This window comes from Crocuta crocuta, unplaced genomic scaffold (genome assembly GCF_008692635.1).
Source record: "Crocuta crocuta isolate KB4526 unplaced genomic scaffold, BGI_CrCroc_1.0 scaffold176, whole genome shotgun sequence".
In the NCBI taxonomy this organism is placed as follows: Eukaryota; Metazoa; Chordata; class Mammalia; order Carnivora; family Hyaenidae; genus Crocuta; species Crocuta crocuta.
Genome location: NW_027531905.1, coordinates 5446437 through 5463736, shown reverse-complemented (window position 1 = coordinate 5463736; position 17300 = coordinate 5446437). Strand labels below are relative to the sequence as shown.

The 17300-nt window shown below is 40.8% G+C and overlaps 2 protein-coding genes and 1 long non-coding RNA gene across 4 annotated transcripts in view; 1 reads left to right on the top strand and 2 right to left on the bottom strand.

Moving 5' to 3' along the window:
* The window catches only part of TM7SF3 (transmembrane 7 superfamily member 3), a 36539-nt gene extending 33647 nt beyond the window's left edge, over nucleotides 1–2892 (bottom strand). The window contains exon 1 of the mRNA XM_077774565.1: nucleotides 2796–2892. Coding sequence (XP_077630691.1) covers nucleotides 2796–2886 — 91 coding nt within the window. The 5' untranslated portion in view covers nucleotides 2887–2892. The remainder of the gene's footprint in view (nucleotides 1–2795) is intronic.
* Nucleotides 2893–5142: 2250 nt separating this feature from the next.
* On the bottom strand, nucleotides 5143–9492 carry LOC144240280 (uncharacterized). 2 transcript variants are annotated; one of them, XR_013337663.1, is made up of 5 exons: nucleotides 9423–9492; nucleotides 8126–8187; nucleotides 6652–6718; nucleotides 5457–5582; nucleotides 5143–5290 (listed from the first exon to the last, which is right to left on the bottom strand). It is a non-coding gene; the product is annotated as an uncharacterized LOC144240280 (long non-coding RNA). The 2 variants fall into 2 exon arrangements; XR_013337664.1 differs by lacking the exon at nucleotides 8126–8187.
* A 181-nt stretch (nucleotides 9493–9673) lies between these two features.
* MED21 (mediator complex subunit 21) lies at nucleotides 9674–16700 on the top strand. Its single transcript, XM_077774501.1, has 4 exons — nucleotides 9674–9761; nucleotides 14338–14452; nucleotides 15009–15109; nucleotides 16225–16700. The coding sequence occupies exons 1-4, from the start codon at nucleotides 9720–9722 to the stop codon at nucleotides 16399–16401; spliced, it is 435 nt and encodes a 144-aa protein (XP_077630627.1). The 5' UTR covers nucleotides 9674–9719; the 3' UTR covers nucleotides 16402–16700.
* The last annotated feature ends 600 nt before the right edge of the window (nucleotides 16701–17300 follow it).

Sequence of the window (17300 nt, the reverse complement as noted above, 5' to 3'; positions counted from 1 at the left end):
TCTTAGTTATCCTTAATCTAACGTCTGTGTGAAAATCCTTTGGCAGTCTAATAGCCATTTCACAATTTTTACATAAGATTGCATATTCACCAAACTATTTGTGGTTAGACACTTGGCTATGCAGGCCTTTGTTTTATTCGACATTCTGGTGCCTAGTACAGTACCAGTCACATATTTGGCACACACTAAATGTTTGGTAAATGAGTTATGACCTCAGGCAAGTAATTTACTTCCCCTGGGCCTCAGTTTCCCCATGGTGAAATGGAGATCACGTACTGCATAGATCATTTGGCTGCTAAAAGGATATAACAAACAGGGGAAAAAATTTTAAGCTGTCCAATGCTACACAATATTGTTATTAACTTCCATTAGCTTTCTAGTATTTCAGAAACTCATGTCCTTATTAAAAAAAAAATTAAGGAAGTCAGACATTCAATGTGGCCCTACCAATAAACTATACATGCCCAAGATGTCCATCATAAGCATCAAAATGGAAAGAGACTTCCACAGAGTGACAAGGAAAAATACTGAAAATCAAGACTTTAATAACCAGTTTGGCAGAAACTGCATTTAACTTCTACTCAAAAACAGACATGTATCCAAAATATATCCTGAAGAAGTTAACAGGAACTTAACTTCTCCTCTAACCCATCTGGAAAAGGATTCACCAGCAACATTTTATGAGGCATAATTAAAATTTTTTTTTAATGTTTTATTTATTTCTAGGAGAGCGAGAGAGAGGCAGCGTGAGCAGGGGAGGGTCAGAGAGAGAGGGAGACACAGACTCTGAAACAGGCTCCAGGCTCTGAGCTGGCAGTCAGCACAGAGTCCGACGCGGGGCCCGAACCCACGAACCGCGAGATCATGACCTGAGCGAAAGTCGGACGCTTAACCGACTAAGCCACCCAGGCGCCTCTTATGAGGCATAATTAGATCTTATGACTTTGGGCGTGGGAAGGAAAAAGCACATCAAACGATATTACAGACAAATGGCTAACATGGAGACAGAGCACTCAGGCCGTGGCTCTCCTCTAAAAAACAATGGCTCTGCTTTTTCTGCCAAAGATATTGTCTGCCATCTAACCCACTGCCAGGCACTCTTCTCTGTTTTCCATATCCCCCCTCCATTCTTAGCCAGGGTAATTCTTCTTTCTAATAATTTCTTTCTAAAAATAGCTGCCCAATCCTAATCTTCTCCTTTCTTTTCCCAATCTGATCCTAAACTCAAACCTTAAAGTTATCCAACTCTTTTTTTTAAATAAAATTTACGTCTCTGTGCTTTGACACAAATTCTAAATCTGTAAAAGCTTAGTCTTCATAAGTCTCTTCAGATGAACTATTAAAAACAGAAACAGTTCAGATACTTAAGTTGGTTGGCATTCAACTGCGCCTCCCCATTTCTCATTTATATGTTATGCACTGTCATTAGCTCCAAAAGCTGAAACACAGAAATGTACATACTACCTTTCACATCTTTTAAAAGAGATCATTTGCAACTAAGTATGCAAATGGCCCTCTACCTTATATTTAGCACTACGGATTACACAAATGCTAGGTATTAAATACAAAAGTACAGAACTAGAAAAGATATGGATCATAGCCCTCCTCACTCAGGATCCTTGATCAACTACAAATTCAATCTCTCAAATTCCTCACCTGTTAAAATGGAGACAGCATCTCCATTACCTGCCTCATAAGGTGATTCTGAGGAATGAGAATTCACAGAATTAAGTGCAAAGCACCATACTAAGTAAAAAAATATTCTTACTGGAGCGCAGCTGTGTTGAAGTGGAAGGGCCATGCAAATTAAAACTGCAGCAAGACACACTTGGGTTCAAATATCCCCTGTCCCCCTAGTAATTGTTCACCTGTGGATTAAGCATCATCTAGGGCCTCAGCTTCATCCTCTGCTAAGCATGGAGGATAATTATCTCCTAGGTTGTGAGGATTACATTACAATGCTATGGAAAGCACCCGGCACAGACAGCACGTGGTGAATGTTAGTGCCCTATTATCCACAAGGCTATTTTTTCTGCAAAACAAAACTGTCCTTTTCAGGTTTGGCCTTGAGTCCTATGCAACGATTCTGCGATTCAGGTTGCACAAGAGCTTTGCAAACAGGAGCAATCAGGAACACAACCACACTATTCAGAACATACATTGGTTCAGAACTGCAACTCGTCTCAAATAAGAATGTGATTAACCTCACGGAAGAGCACATGATTACCATCAGCCTAGCACAATTAGTGCTTTTTTACGGTTTATATTAACAAACCACGAGCTATTCAGCAAGTACATGACCCAGCATCCAAAGTCTCATTCTGGGTTTACTTTTCCTTTCAAACTCGCAGAGGATAACCAATTTGAAAGCATATAGATTTTGGAGTGTAAAAAACCGCTGCAGCTTGGAGGAGCATCATTCATAAAGCCCTTGGTTATGCACCAAACCTCGCTGTCCAAGGGCTCAGATACACCACTGGAGAGCAAAACGGTGTTTTAATGCGTTAAATTAAACGTGCAAACACGGCTTCTTCCTAAGGGAGAGAAAAACGTGTCTGAACAGGAGTGTTATTTATCTCTCCCCATTGGCCCAGCCTAAATCACGAAGCTGACTGACGGTGAGGCCTCCTTAGCACCGGGAGTCTCCTTCTGCAGGAGAGGGCGCAGATCCGTTCCTACCTGTTCGGAACTCCCCAACTGCCCTGCTAGACGGACAGACCCCGAAGTGGACCGCGACCTCGCAAGAAACGCAAAGCCACCTCTGCGCTGCAGAAGCGAGGCGCCCCTGCCCTTACCCTCGCTGGAGTTCGCGACGGTCTCGGCTCCACCGGCCACGCCGGGTTTGGACGCCAGCACCGCCAGCACCAGCAGCCGAAGGAGGCCCATGGCNCGCGGGGCTCGAACCCACGAACCGCGAGATCATGACCTAAGCGAAAGTCAGACGCCTAACCGACTAAGCCACCCAGGGGCCCCAGTGATGTGGTATTTAAAAATAAAGTTTCATTTTCTCTAAGCGAAATATCCTCGAAATAACCCAACTTTCTCTCCCAAATTCTGAGCAATGTTTAAAGGACAGTAGTCCGTGTGATAGATGGCTTGTGAGTTGATGGTGGAATTAGATTTATAGACTCTGTTATTTGGGGGGAAGATGGCTCTGTTTTCTTTTGCCTGCTCTTCAGACTTCTCATTTAGATGTTTTAATGGGCAACTGTCTTGAAAAATACACATTCAGTTATTCCACTACTAAATACCTATAGCAATCCCCATAATCCAAACAGGCACAACGCTTTGCCTGTTTTCCCTCTGCGTGGTCCAAATGTTAATACCCTTGTTAGTACTGTCTATCCCTAAGGTGTTTATTCACTGTCCCAAATGCTTTCATTCCTGTAACTCTGAATAGATGAAATCCCAGGGTGTAAGAGCAATTATATAAGGGTAGCATTTGAATCAAAGGATGGATTTAATAAACTGATAACTGATTAACTCCCTATTGGGGAGGCAGGATTAGAACTCTATCTACCTCACCCTATCAAAATGAAATCCCAAAGTATGAAATAAAACCATAAGGGAATTAGAAGAAATACATGATTCAAAAAACAAACAAACATGCTCCTGGGTGGCTCAGTCGGTTCAGCGCCCGTCTTCAGCTCAGGTCATGATCTCACGGTTGGTGGGTTCCAGCCCCACGTCGGGCTCTGTGCTGACTGCCGGCTCAGAGCCTGGAGCCTGCTTCGGATTCTGTGTCTCCCTCTCTCTCTGACCCTCCCCTGTTTTCTCTCTCTCTCTCAAATAAATAAAACATTAAAAACGAACAAAACTTGATCTCAGAATGGAAGAAACTTTTTTCCCCAAAAGAGTTTATTTAAGCAAGAATCTATTTGAATCTGGAAGCGCCAAGTAGAAGTGGTTAGAAGCATTCAGGGGAGGAATTTTTTTTTAAGCTTAGTTTATTTATTTTGAGAGAGAGAGAACAGGTGTGTGCACAAGTGAGGGGATGGGCAGAGAGGAGAGAGAGAATCCCAAGCAGGCTCAGCACTGTCAATGCAAAGTCCGACTTGAACTCACAAACCCGTGAGATCTTAACCTGAGCCAAAATCAAGAGTCTGATGCTCAATGGACTAAGCTACCACCCCGGTGCCTCCTCAGGGGAGGAACTTTCTAAACAAGGCGGGAAAAAGAGCGAAGAAGGAAACAATAAAGGAGAAGATTGGTAGATTTGGCTACTTAATTTAAATTGGAGGTGGAGAGGCACCTAGGTGGCTCAGTCAGTTAAGCCTCTGACTTTGGCTCAGGTCATGATCTCACAGTTTGTGAGTTCAAACCCTGCCTCAGGCCCTGTGAAGATGGCTAAAAGTCTGTGGACTGCTTTGGAGTCCGTGTCTCCCTCTCTCTCTGCCCCTCTCCCCCTTGTGGTCTGTCTCTCAAAAATAAATGAAGATTTTAAAAAATTTTAACTGGAGGCTCCTGGGTGACTCAGTCAGTTGAGCGTCTGTCTCTTGATTTTGGCCCAGGTCATGATCACACTGTTGTGAGATCGAGCCTCACCTCAGGCTCCCACTGGGCATGGAGCCTGCTTGCGATTCTCTCTCCCTCTGCCCCTCTCCCACATGAAAGCATGTACTCGCTCTCAAAAGAAACTTTTTTTTCAAAACTCANATAAAACATAAAAAAAAAAAAAAAAAAAACTCATATGTTTTAGAGAACAACTGATGGTGAAGTATTTATGAAAATGCAAGTTACAAAGCAATATGTATATATGTAGTATGAGCTTTATCATGTTTTCTTTTTATTCATGTTAATATGCACATAAATAAATGTTTATTAAAACATCTAAATGTTTATTATTTTTAAGGCTTATTTATTTTGAGAGAGAGAGAGAACACAAATGAGCAGGGAGAAGCAGAGAGAGAGAGAATCCCAAGCAGGCTCCATACTGTCAGCCCAGAGCTGGATGCAGGGTTTGAACCCATAAACTGTGAGACCATGACTGGAGCCTAACTCACGTGTCAGACACATAACTGTGAGCCACCCAGGCATCCCAACACACCTAAATGTTTAAAATAGTTATCTCTGAGTGATTGGATTAAGAATAATTTATTCCACATTTCTGTACTTTGTAAAAAATTCAACACTGAACATGTATTACTTTGAATAAAAAATTTTAATTTTTAAACGATGTGTATAATTTTAAAGGTTTTCTTATAAAAGTCTTCGGGATAAGAGTCCAACTTCCTGGGTATGACACAGTGGTTTTCATGATGTAGTTCCTGTCCACCTCTCCAGGTTCGTGCTGCAATTAAATTTAATTCCTCTCTTAGCCACACTGAATTAATTTCAGTCTCCTGAACTAACCCCATCATTGTCTCCCCTCCATACCGTTGCATAGCAGTTCCCTTTGCCTGCAGAGGATATAGCTGATGACAGATGTGTCAGCAATCAGAACAGGGCTTTATTACCTTGGCTCTGAAATGCTGTGACAGCTTGGGAAAAATATTGGCTGAGCTTCCTTGCTCATGTCAGAATTCCACTGGAAACCTATGAATCAAATTGGCTCAGGAGCTTTGCAGGTGAGTTTGTCATGCCTACGAATTGAAAGGAAATGCAAAAATGAAGACTCCCAAACCCTAGATACAGATAACTAGAGCTTTAACGTGTGGTTAAAATTTAGAAAAGGAAGGAAGACAAGCAACCTATCAGAGATAGGTTTTAGAAAATGGGTTTTAGAAAACCCAAGACATTGGATAGAAATGGGAACAGGGCTCCAGCGGAAAGGCAGAAAAGACATTCTGTGAAACTTGCCCAACTCTTGTAACAACTTTTTTGTTTCTATGAGTCACAGTGTTTTGACACTGCTTATTAAATAAAATCCAATAAATGTTTACTTAGTAACTATTACATGGAAATCATTATGCTGGAAAATTCATTCATTTAGTCCGCAAATATGCATTGATTGGCTTCTATGTGCCATGCTAAATGCCAAAAATTAAAATGTTTTCTGCTCACAAGGAGCTCATGGTAGTGAGTGAGTTAGTCATGTATGAATAATCACACCTCGGGGCACCTGGGTGGCTCATTTGGCTAAGTGTCTGACTCTTGGTTTTGGCTCAGGTCATGATCTCATGGTAAGGGAGTTCGAGGCCCAAACTGGGCTCTGCTATGATAATACGGAGCGTGCTTGGGATTCTCTCTCTCCTCTCTTTCTCCCCCTCGTCCGCTCACACATGCATGTGCATACACACACATCTCTCTCTCTCTCTCTAAATAAATGAACTTTTAAAAAAATGAATAATTACACCTCAATATGCCAAGTGCAATAACAAAAGTATAAGGAACAATTGTGGTGAAGATTTGGGAACAATTAACATAGTGTAGGGTTTCAGAAAAGGTTTTCTAAACAAACAAACAAAAAAGAAATGTTTAAAATAAGGTGAGTGGGTGGTCAACAAGGGAACAAAGGGAGTCTAGTATACTAAATGCTTACTTACAGTATTTCAGCCCACTGCTTGGAATGTTTTAGATGTTTAATAAATCGTGACTGAGTAGGTAATAAAGGTAGTTAAAAGTCTAGAATATTAAGTTAAAGAGTTGTTAAATATTTTTTTCTGAAAAAATAGGGAGTCACTACAGATTAAAGAAAATCAGAATACTTACCACAAAACTGGCTTTGAGTTGATAATTGAAGCTGGGTGATGAGTACGTTAGTGTCCATCTTGCTATCCTATTTTTGTATAGGTTTGAAACTTTTAATAATATGAAGCTTAAGAGTGCCTCGCTAAGTCAGAAGAGCATGGACTCTTACTGTTGGGGTTGTGAGTTTGGGCCCCATATTGGGTGTAGAGATTACTAAAAAAATAAATAAACTTAATATGGAATACTGGGCTTCTGCTCTTCAAGCCATATAATCCAGTTGGGGATGCAAGAACAACAAATGAAAAAGCATGTGAAAAGGTGTAAAAATCGTAAAATAGAAAAAAGGAGAGATCCATGTGAACTCCAGTAATTCTTAAAATGTACGTGAAAAGGGTAAAACTTTAAAAGATAGAGTACAAATTAAATAGTGGCAAAGAAATTGTTTTGATAAAGGTAAAGAATGAGGAAAGAGGTAGACCAGTGGGTCTCAATTGGAGGAAATTTTGCCCTGCAGGATACATTTGGGTATATCTGGAGGTATTTCGTATTGTCGTAATTGGAAGGGGAGTTTGCTATTGGCACTTCATGGGTAGAGGACAGTGATGATGTTAAACATTCTACAATGGCCAGGACAGCATTCCAGAAAAAATAATTCAGCCTAAAATGTCAATAGTGCTGCTCTTGAGAAATTGTGAGCAAGACACAAAAGACTGCTTTTGGAAGGTGGGTTTTTTCCCTGAAGTCCACAGCTTCAAGGGATTCATAACCCCCTTTAAAATGTATGAAAAATTTTGAGCCTCGTCTGAGGAAAGGGTCCATAGCTTTCATCTGATTCTTAAAGGTGTCCATGGCCGGAAAAGCTTAAGAAGCCCAGGAAAGCCAAGGGTTCAAGGACTGTGGATGAATAACCTGATTATTTCACACAGAATATTATTGGGAGAGGAGGCTGGATTTGTTTGCTAAAGACAGATTACAGTGAACCTTGAAAACCAACCCAAGATGGCTGTACATCAATCTGAGGTCTCTGTGGAGCTACTGAACAATCTATAAGGAAGATAATAACAGGACAATAACTGTGTCATAACATAAGTTGTCTTGAAGCAGTTCCTCTGTCCTGGGTGCCCAGGTTTTCTTCAATCAGGCCACAAAACAGTACACTGCTTTATGGGCTTTCTTATTCATCCCTACATCTATCCAGGCACAAACCCATGTTAATATTTCCTTCAAAACGAGCCTTTCTTCTTCTCTCATCAGAGTTAGTAGCCTAGTCTAGGCCCAACCCATTTTATTCTTATAACTTCAAAGCCCTCCTCCCAATGAGCCCCTGGTTTATTCAAACCCAGCACCTAACATACTTCATGGTACATGGCAAGGCTTCATTACGGTATACTCTCAACTGAGGGTGAGAAGAAAAGGTCCCAAGATTACTCCATATTACAGTTAAAACAAATTAGAGTTATCTCTTGTAATCCCACTATGGGGGGAAGTGCCTCACCTGGAGAGGTTCCTAATTAGGTCCCAGCAGATATGTAGATTGGGGATTGAGGAAAAGTAGTGCTGAAGCAGAAGCAGAGCGTCCCAGCTAGAGTTGGGGTAAATCCAGCAGAGTTCCCAATAATCTCCCCCACCCTCTCCCAACTTCAGTAGGGTGATCAGAAATAATCAGCCCAAGAAGGAAGGTGCAGGAATTTGTCTCAAGCCCACAAACCAGTCATTTGTCCAGGCTCATTTCCTGCCAGACCGTCTTCAGGCTAGAAGTGTTCTTAGATACCAAGTTTCTGTCTTTCTTTTTAAAGTAATCTCTACACCCAACATGGAGTTCAAACTCAGAACCCGGATATTAAGAGTCACACTTGGCCAGCCATGCTTCCCAGATACCAAGTTTCTACTAGCTTCCTTCACACTTAAACCCTCAATAGGTCTAGAGGCTAAGTCTAAATTGTATACCTTATCTGTTTAAAAATTGCCCCTACTGAAGGGGCCTGGGTGGCTCAGTCGGTTAAGCGTCCGACTTCTGCTCAGGCCATGATCTCACGGTTTGTGGGTTCGAGTCCCGCGTGGGGCTCTGTGCAAATGACTAGTTCAGAGCCTGAAGCCTGTTTCAGATTCTGTCTCCCTCTGTCTTTGACCCTCCCCTGTTCATGCTATCTGTCTCTCTCTCTCACACAGAAATAAATAAAAAACATCAAAAAAAATTTTTTTAATTGCCCCTGCTCTACCAATACATAAAGCTTATTTTCCAGGAACCTCCACTCTGCTCTCCACTAACCTGTTCTTTACACGGAGTTCCTCGCTGTCACACAAACCGAGTTGCTTATTAGTTACCTACAGTCAAACCTTTACCTGTTAGCTCCAAATGCTCTTCTTCCGCCCCACCTTTGCCCCCGGAAACCTTTCTTTTCCATCCATACTTCTTCTAACACAGTCAATACAGCTCGATTTAGTATTGAACTGTTTCGGACGCTTTCCGGCCAACGTGTGTCAGCTTCCCCAGCACACCCACACTCAGAACTAAAGCACGCACCCAGTCTCTAACTTGGGCAGCGCCCCACCCCCCGCCCCGGGCATCCAAAAGCAACAGACAAGGCACCCTAACGCTACCAATATTGCCTGGTGATCTTAATTTGCGATTATAATCTGGATTTGTTGAAGTTAAAATTGGTGTCGCGACCCCCAAATATTCTTGCTCGCTGTGTGTATGTATTGTGGTCCACGTGTAAAAGCAAAGCAACTTACGCAAGTATTCAAGGCAAAGCTTAAACATGAATACAAGGGAAGGTAAGGGAAATTACGTTTAAAATCGCAGAGTCTAACAATCTCCGTCAAGTCTTTAACACCCAACAGCGAACGCCCTCGGAACGCCCCCCCCCCCCCAAACGCTCAAACCGCTCGCAGCAGACATCTCCGCGCCTGGCGCTCGTCTAAAGAAAGCCTCGGGAAAGTCCCACCCACCGTCTTCGCCGCGCGTGGAGCTCCGCTTGACTCCACCCCTCGCAAGAACGCTGTCCCGTGATTGGCCACGACGCGTCCTGAAGCTGCCCAATCGTGGGCGAGCAGCTGCCTTAGCCTCCTCAGCTTGTGGGAGGAACATGGCGGATCGCCTCACACAGCTGCAGGACGCGGTGAACTCGGTGAGCAATTTCGGTCTCTTAGTCTCTGTCTCCCCCTTTCCGATGGTAAAGCAAGAGAGCAAAAGGGGCCCGAGAAACGACCCCGCAGGTGGGGAGCGGACTGAGGCAGCGCCTCAGCGGAGAGCGCTGGCGGCGGCGCGAGGCGGCGCGGCGTCCTGGGAGGTTTGAGGCCGGCCGCCGGCGCTGCGGAGAGCTGAGGGAGGAAGCGAGCAGCCTCTTTTCCCCGAAAAGTAGAGGATCTCTCTGCCGGGACACTTAGGCGTCACGGCCCTGCCCTGTTCTCTGGGAAAGGTTTATTGTACTGTCAGGAGTGCTTAGGAGATCACTTGTCTTTCGGGGAAAAGGGGAGAAGCCGCAGAAGCTGCTGCTTTTCTCCTCTCAGCTTTGAGGCGCGGAGGAAAACCAGTGCTCTTGATTATTGGCTCTTTTTCGTTAAATGTCAGCCAAGAGTATTCCTTCGCGAGGACTTTCAGGTAGTGGGGGGCGCGCGGGGGGGCAGTGATGGTGACGTGAGAAGTTTTGTTTTATCTCAGTTGGTTCCTATAGACAAAGAGTCTGATTCCATCTCTTGGCGACTCCCTAGCGTAAATTAGTTTGGGAAAAACTAACATCTTTTTGAAAGTGAATCTTCTAATCCTTGTATACGTTGCGATTTAAGTCGTCTTTAATGTGTCTCAAAAAGCCTAGATCCTGGTAAGGGCCAAATCATCCCCCTTACTTTGATCCTTCTGATTATTTTTCCCGTTGTGCCTAACTGGAAAGTACTGTGTGTGCAAGGGTACACAGTATTCATATACCCATTGCCGTTAAGAGTTAAACAATTTCTCAGTAGTAGCTATATTTTCATTGTCATTCTATTTGTAATCTGATGTCCCAGGTAAATTGTCTATATAGATACGATATGCTGACTGGAAAATCGAATTATCTGATCTCTTGCCAGTTTTTTTCACACTGGAAGCCAAGAAGTTGGGAATATTCGTACGACGTCAATCTTTGTACACTTCAGGGGTGTGAATCTGCTTGTGAGAAACAGGTCTACTAGTGAATAAAATAAGATCTTTTGGATCTTAGGACCTAAAAATACGACCTTTCAGGACCCAGAGGGCCAGACCCTGAGTGTTGATAAATTCACCTAGATAAATGCTACTTTATGGTGACTTGCCTGGGCTGCCAGCCAGTGTCCCTCTGGGAGATATTCCTTTGAAGCTTTTCAAGATCAAATTGTAATGATGCTGCTGGGTAGGGATGTTATTTAGGAGAAATGTTGCATATCCATGCATGTCTTATAACCAGAAAGACAACAGGACAAAGTGAATATGGCCTTAACTCCAGGGTAGGCATGCCGATAATTGGATTCTGGGGAGAAACCTCTAGGTTAACTAGTATGAATGCCTACTATGTATGTAAGCACTATCATGTTTACAGAGAAATATACTCCTTGAGGAGTTCACAGTCTAATTAGAAAGATGTCATATACTCACGAGACATTTAGATAATGCAAAAGTAGTATGTGGCTAGGTACTTATTATGAATCAAGTGTCTTAAGCTGAAGGTGCTGAGGTAAATTAGAATAGAGTGATATGAGCTAAAATAGAGGAAATCTTAGCATTGATCTGAATCATAATTATTGTTAAATTATTAAAATAACTTATGTTTTACACTCTGAGAACTCTGTGAGGGCCAAAACTATGTCTCTTGTTCACTGTATCACTGTAATGTTTATATAAGAGTTGATTCTCAAGAAATATTTGTTGGATCAGTGGATCTTGAGAGCTTTTGAAGGACAGAAGAGATAGCCATCGCGGTGAATAATTTTGTGTGTGTGCATTTTCTTGATTACTCAAAACAATGTTGTAATGTGAGAATGTCCCTAATTTAAAAATGAAAAATAAACCTGATTCAGGTTGCTAGAACCAGAATTAGAATCCACGTTTGTACAGTTTCTGAGCACTTACTACGGCTCCATTACAAGTAGCAAAATGTGAGAAAACATAGGAGTAAATTTATCATTATTTATATATATATATATATATATAACATATATATATATATATATGAGGGAGTAGTAGAAAACGAATAAGTAGAGTTGACTTAGATTGTTGAAAGCTTTGAAACAGCCTGAAGAATTGGAGATTAATCTTAAAGGCCATGCCGAGATGAGCTCAAAATGTTTGAGCAGGGTAAAATAACATAGTGAGCCAGAAAACAATGAGATTGTTGTAACAATTTTGATGTGAGATAATTGAACTAACACAGCAGCAATGATGACAGAAGGAAAAGGGAAATGTAACAGAAGGATTTGAAGATGAAGGGAACCTAAGAGCCTGAAATTAGACTGGCTAACTTGGAGATTCTCAATACAAATTAGATATTAAAGGAAACCGTTGATTTGGAGCTCTGACATTCATTTGTTTATTTTTTAAAACACTTTCTTCTTCTTTTTTTTTTAATGTTTGTTTTTGAGAGAGCACAAGCTAAGAAGGGTAGAGAGAAAGGGAGACCAAGGATCCAAAGTGGGCTCTGTACTGACCTTAGTGAGCCCGAAGCGGGGTTCAAACTCATGAACTGGGAGATCATGACCTGAGCCAAAGTCAGGCACTCAACCAACTGAGCCACCCAAGCACCCCAAGTTCTGTCATTTAAATAATGGTAGAGAAACTTAGTGGAAATGGTCATTCACTGATTGCAAATAAGGAATTAAGGTTCAGGTGGCGCCTGGGTGGCTCAGTCTGTTGAGCTCAGGTCATGACCTCAGGGTTGGTGAGTTACAGTCCCCCCATCAGCTCCCTGCTATCAGCGCTGGGGCGGCTTTGGATCCTCTGTTCTCTGTCTGTCTGCCCCTCCTCCACTTATGCTCCCTCTTAAAAACAAATAAACATTAACAACAACAACAACAAAAGGAATTGAGGTTCAAAAGCTCAGCGCTATTGAGGGAAGTTGGTGGGGAGGACAGGACACTTAAGTTTGGAGATAGTAAGGAATTGGCATTCTCCGACTTCAAAACTGCTTGAAGAATACTTTTAGCTCACTGGGAGCTTACATCTTGAGTCTTGGAGAAAAACATTTCTGAATACTTAAGGGACAGTCTTTTTTTGTTTTTTAAATTGAGGTATAATTGACATATAACATTAGTTTCAGGCGTACAAAATAATATTTGCATGTATTGCGAAATGATCACAATTAGTTTAGTTAACATGTCACCATATGTAGTCACAGAGTTAAATTTTTTTTCTTGTGATGAGAACTTCTAAGAGTAGTAACTTTCAAATATGCAGTACAATACTAACGGTAGTCACCATACTGTACTTTATAACCGAAAGTTCTTACCTTTTAATCCCCCTCCCTCATTTTGCTCACCTTTCACCCCCACCTCTCCTCTGATAACCACCAATCTGTCCTCTGTGTTTGAGCTCAGTTTTTGCTTTGTTTAGATTCCACATATAAGTAAGATTATGGAGTATTTGTTTTTTTCCTCTGGCTTATTTCACTTAGCGTCATGCCCTCAAGGTCCATTCATGTTGCAAATGGCAAGATTTCGCTTTTTTTTTTTTTATGGGCAAATAGTTTTCCTGTTTGTGTATATACCACAATTTCTTTATCCATTCATCCATCAATGACCTTAAGACTTCTTAAGGCGGAGTCTTTTTCCTGCTATTTCTTTATACGTATTCCTACTTTTGTCTCAAAAAGGGATCATATACTTCATATATGAATCACACATTAAAAATTTATCCTAGGAGCACATGTACCCCAACGTTCATAGCAGCACTCTCAACAATAGCTAAAACATGGAAAGAGCCTAAGTGTCCATCAACAGATGAATGGATCAAGAAGATGTGGTTTATCTATACATGGAATCCTACATGGCAATGAGAAACAATGAAATCTGGCCATGTGTAGCAACATGGATGGACCTTGAGGGTGTTATGCTGAGCGAAATGAGTCAGGCAGAGAAGGACAAATATCATATGTTTGCACGTATAGGAGGATTAGGAGGAACTTGACGGAGGAACAAGGGGGAGAAGAAGGGCGGAAATGGTGGGGGAAAGGGAGAGAGGCAAACCATGAGAGACTCTTGAATGCTGACATAAACTGAGGACTGATGGATGTAGGGGGAGGAGGGATGGGCATGGAGGAGGACACTTGTGGGGATGAGCACTGGGTGTTATGTGGAAACTAATTTGACAATAAACTATTTGTAAAAAAAAAAAATTATCCTAGGGCCATACTTAGATATTTGCCAAATTTGCTGTTTCCCACCACTGCCCCCAAAAAGTCCTTACTTAGCTTGTAATATTGGCATATATTTCTCTTATCATTCTATTACCTTGGGAAGAAAAGAAATATTATTTTGTATTTCTTTTATCTGTTTCAGCTACATTGACACCAAACCTAGTTTCTTTGAGTGATTAAAACATTTAATCATTTTAAATAACTGGCTAATTTTATCCAAAATTGCTCCTGTTTTATTTCAGAGATTGTTATTATAGACACTTATTTTTGTTACTCTTACCAGTCACAATCTTTGTAACTGATAAATCCTTTCTGACTCTGATACATTTTCTTTGGCTTCAAGCTTGCAGATCAGTTTTGTAATGCCATTGGAGTGTTGCAGCAGTGTGGGCCTCCTGCCTCTTTTAGTAATATTCAGACAGCAATTAACAAAGATCAGCCAGCTAATCCTACAGAAGGTAAATGGATTATAGATTTTCTTGGCTTCTCTTAGTTTGACCCTCATATCTTTGTAATCCTTTAAAATTAAACTTACTGAGAAATGTAGCTTACTTAAGGCTTTCTTAAAACCTGGTTGTTTGAGAATATTACTGCCAGTTTTGTTATAAAAGAAATGAATTTGTCACAGCCAATTTACATAACATCTCATATTCTGTTCATGTCAAATAACAGATTGACACTCCTTTAGAAATGAATTTGTATGAATTTAGCTAAATTTCGCTTGAGGGACCTTAATAAAGAAGGCATCCCATTTACAGATCCCTTTATTCAAGTGACTGGCATATTGTCCCCAAAAATGAAATGATTATGTTTAATTCTCAATTTGAGTTAATAGTAAAGCTAGTTCTCAAATATGTAATAGGATTGGTGTGTTAAAAATTATATTTTAATCGTTCAAAGCCTAGTACAGTAAAAGTTTATGAAATTTCCTGGTCTTATTAGCCTTGAATTTAGTTTCTGTTTCTGAAAACTTGAGATTTCCTAATACTCTAAATTAGTAATATCTTTCTTTAGAATATGCCCAGCTTTTTGCAGCACTGATTGCACGAACAGCAAAAGACATTGATGTTTTGATAGATTCATTACCCAGTGAAGAATCTACAGCTGCTTTACAGGTAAAAATCTCTTTTCCTTTCAGAAATTTCCTAGTAGAGAATTTCGATTAACGGTGATAGATTTTTTTTTTAAGATTTTTTTTTTTTAAGTAATCTCTATAGCCAGTGTGGGGCTTGAACTCGTGACCCCAAGATCAAGTCACTTGCTGCTCTGATTGAGTCAACCAGGCACCCCAAAGGAGATTTAATACTTTTTGTTATAATATTCAAAGTTTCCTTAAGATTAATTATTTAAAAAATTGTTTTCACTGTTTTATTTCTGAGAGAGAGAGAGAGAGAGAGCGAGCGAGCAGGGGAGGGAGACACAGAATCTGAAACAGGCTCCACGCTCCGAGCTAGCTGTCAGCACAGAGTCCGACGCGGGGCTCGAACCCACAAACCATGAGATCATGACCTGAGCCGAAGTCGGACGCTTAACTGACTGAGCCACCCAGACGCCCCTAATTTTTATATTTTGTATTTTATTGTTTTTTTAATGTTTATTTTTGAGAGAGAACATGAGCAGGGGAGGGGCAGAGAGAGTGAGGGAGACAGACGATCTGAAGCAGGCACTGTGCTGACAGCAGAGAGCCTGATGCAGGGCTTGAACCCACAAACTGTGAAATCATGACCTGAGCCAAAGTCAGACGCTCAACCGACTGAGCCACCCAGGCACCCCAAGATTCAACTTTAAAATGGAAGTTTTGTTAATTGTGAAGTATTGTAGTCTGTTGAAGACCTTGGTGAATATATCTAGTTGTCCAATTTTGAGTTATAAGGAAACTTCCTGTTTTCCTTAATTTGGCTCTTTTCCTACCAGAGAATGAGAGGAGGGTGACATTCCAGGTGTGGAGTAGAATAAGAGTGTCCCAAAGCAGTGTGGAAGAGAATCACATGTAGACATCTGGAGATTTTGAAAATTTCATTCTTTTAAATAATTCAAACAGGAAAAACTCTTAAAAGTCCACTGGTTTTAGAATTTTTGCCACCAAAAAAACCTATCATAATGGTTGCAGAGTCATCCAGATTTAAATGTAAATACCTCTACAGGTTTTTTTTTTTTTTTACCTTCTTAGCTTTTACTAATATCCAAGTTTTCATTTCTCAAAAGATTTTAAAATTTGTGTCTTACAAAGGCTGCTAGCTTGTATAAGCTGGAAGAAGAAAACCACGAAGCTGCTACATGTCTGGAGGATGTTGTTTATCGAGGGGACATGCTTCTGGAAAAGATACAAAGTGCACTTGCTGATATTGCGCAGTCACAGCTGAAGACACGAAGCGGTACCCATAGCCAGTCTCTTCCAGACTCATAGTACCAGTATGTACCCTGTGGCTGAGAAAAGAACTATTTCAGTGCCATTAAGAATTCTGCATCAAATTTAGATGTAAGCCTTACCAACAGTTACAGAAACATTAAGCACTATGACACGTTAACTTTTTAGCTATTTTTTAATAGTCTTCTATTTTCACTCTTGATAAATAAGCCTCTAAAATTGGAATTGAACCAGCTTTAAACCATCATTATACTATCATTTTTTATTATCAGAATGAAATTATTGAGGCTGATAATGCATTAATGATTATAATATAATTAAACAGATGTACTTTAAAATTCTGTTGTGACATTTCTATCTTTATTCTTATCAAATTTCTACAGTCTTTTTACAAATTAAAACGTCCCTCAAGCAGAGGAGAAGTGGTAAGAGCAGAGATCTGGGACATTTCAATTTAGGCGGATACCCTCTGCCTCTTCAGAGGTGACATATAAATTTGGCGCTTCGGCCAGGAAAGTTTCTGAAGCCATGTTGCTTTTAAGAAGAATGTGGCTGGATGAGAGATTCGATCACTTTTATGGAAACATTCCTCATTTTCAAGAACCTCATACCCATTCTAGTTCATCTCCACATGTGTTTCTTCTAAGAAATTGTCTTCTCTGTAGAATTCCATGCTATTATGACATTTTTCTTCATCCTGAGCTATCCTTTCTCATATCGTTTGACCTGCTTTTTTCCTTCTTAATTTGCATAGTGAAGTATGTTCCCTGAGTCATCAGTTCCTTCTCATCCTTTTTCTGTATCTGAAGGTCCTGGTTCTGATCTTGTTAACCTGTCAACCTTTATTCCTGTGTTCTAATCTGACAAGAACATAATTCCACTACCTTAGTTACTTTAATATTGTTTTCTGCATCCCCTCTTGTGTTTGTTATTGCTAA

Excerpts from the sequence above, each read along its gene's own strand:
- MED21 (XM_077774501.1), top strand. The coding sequence starts at position 9,720 with ATGGCGGATCGCCTCACACAGCTGCAGGACGCGGTGAACTCG. Across the intron at positions 9,762-14,337 it reads TGCAGGACGCGGTGAACTCG|CTTGCAGATCAGTTTTGTAA; the intron begins GTGAGCAATTTC and ends TTTGGCTTCAAG. Across the intron at positions 15,110-16,224 it reads AATCTACAGCTGCTTTACAG|GCTGCTAGCTTGTATAAGCT; the intron begins GTAAAAATCTCT and ends TGTCTTACAAAG.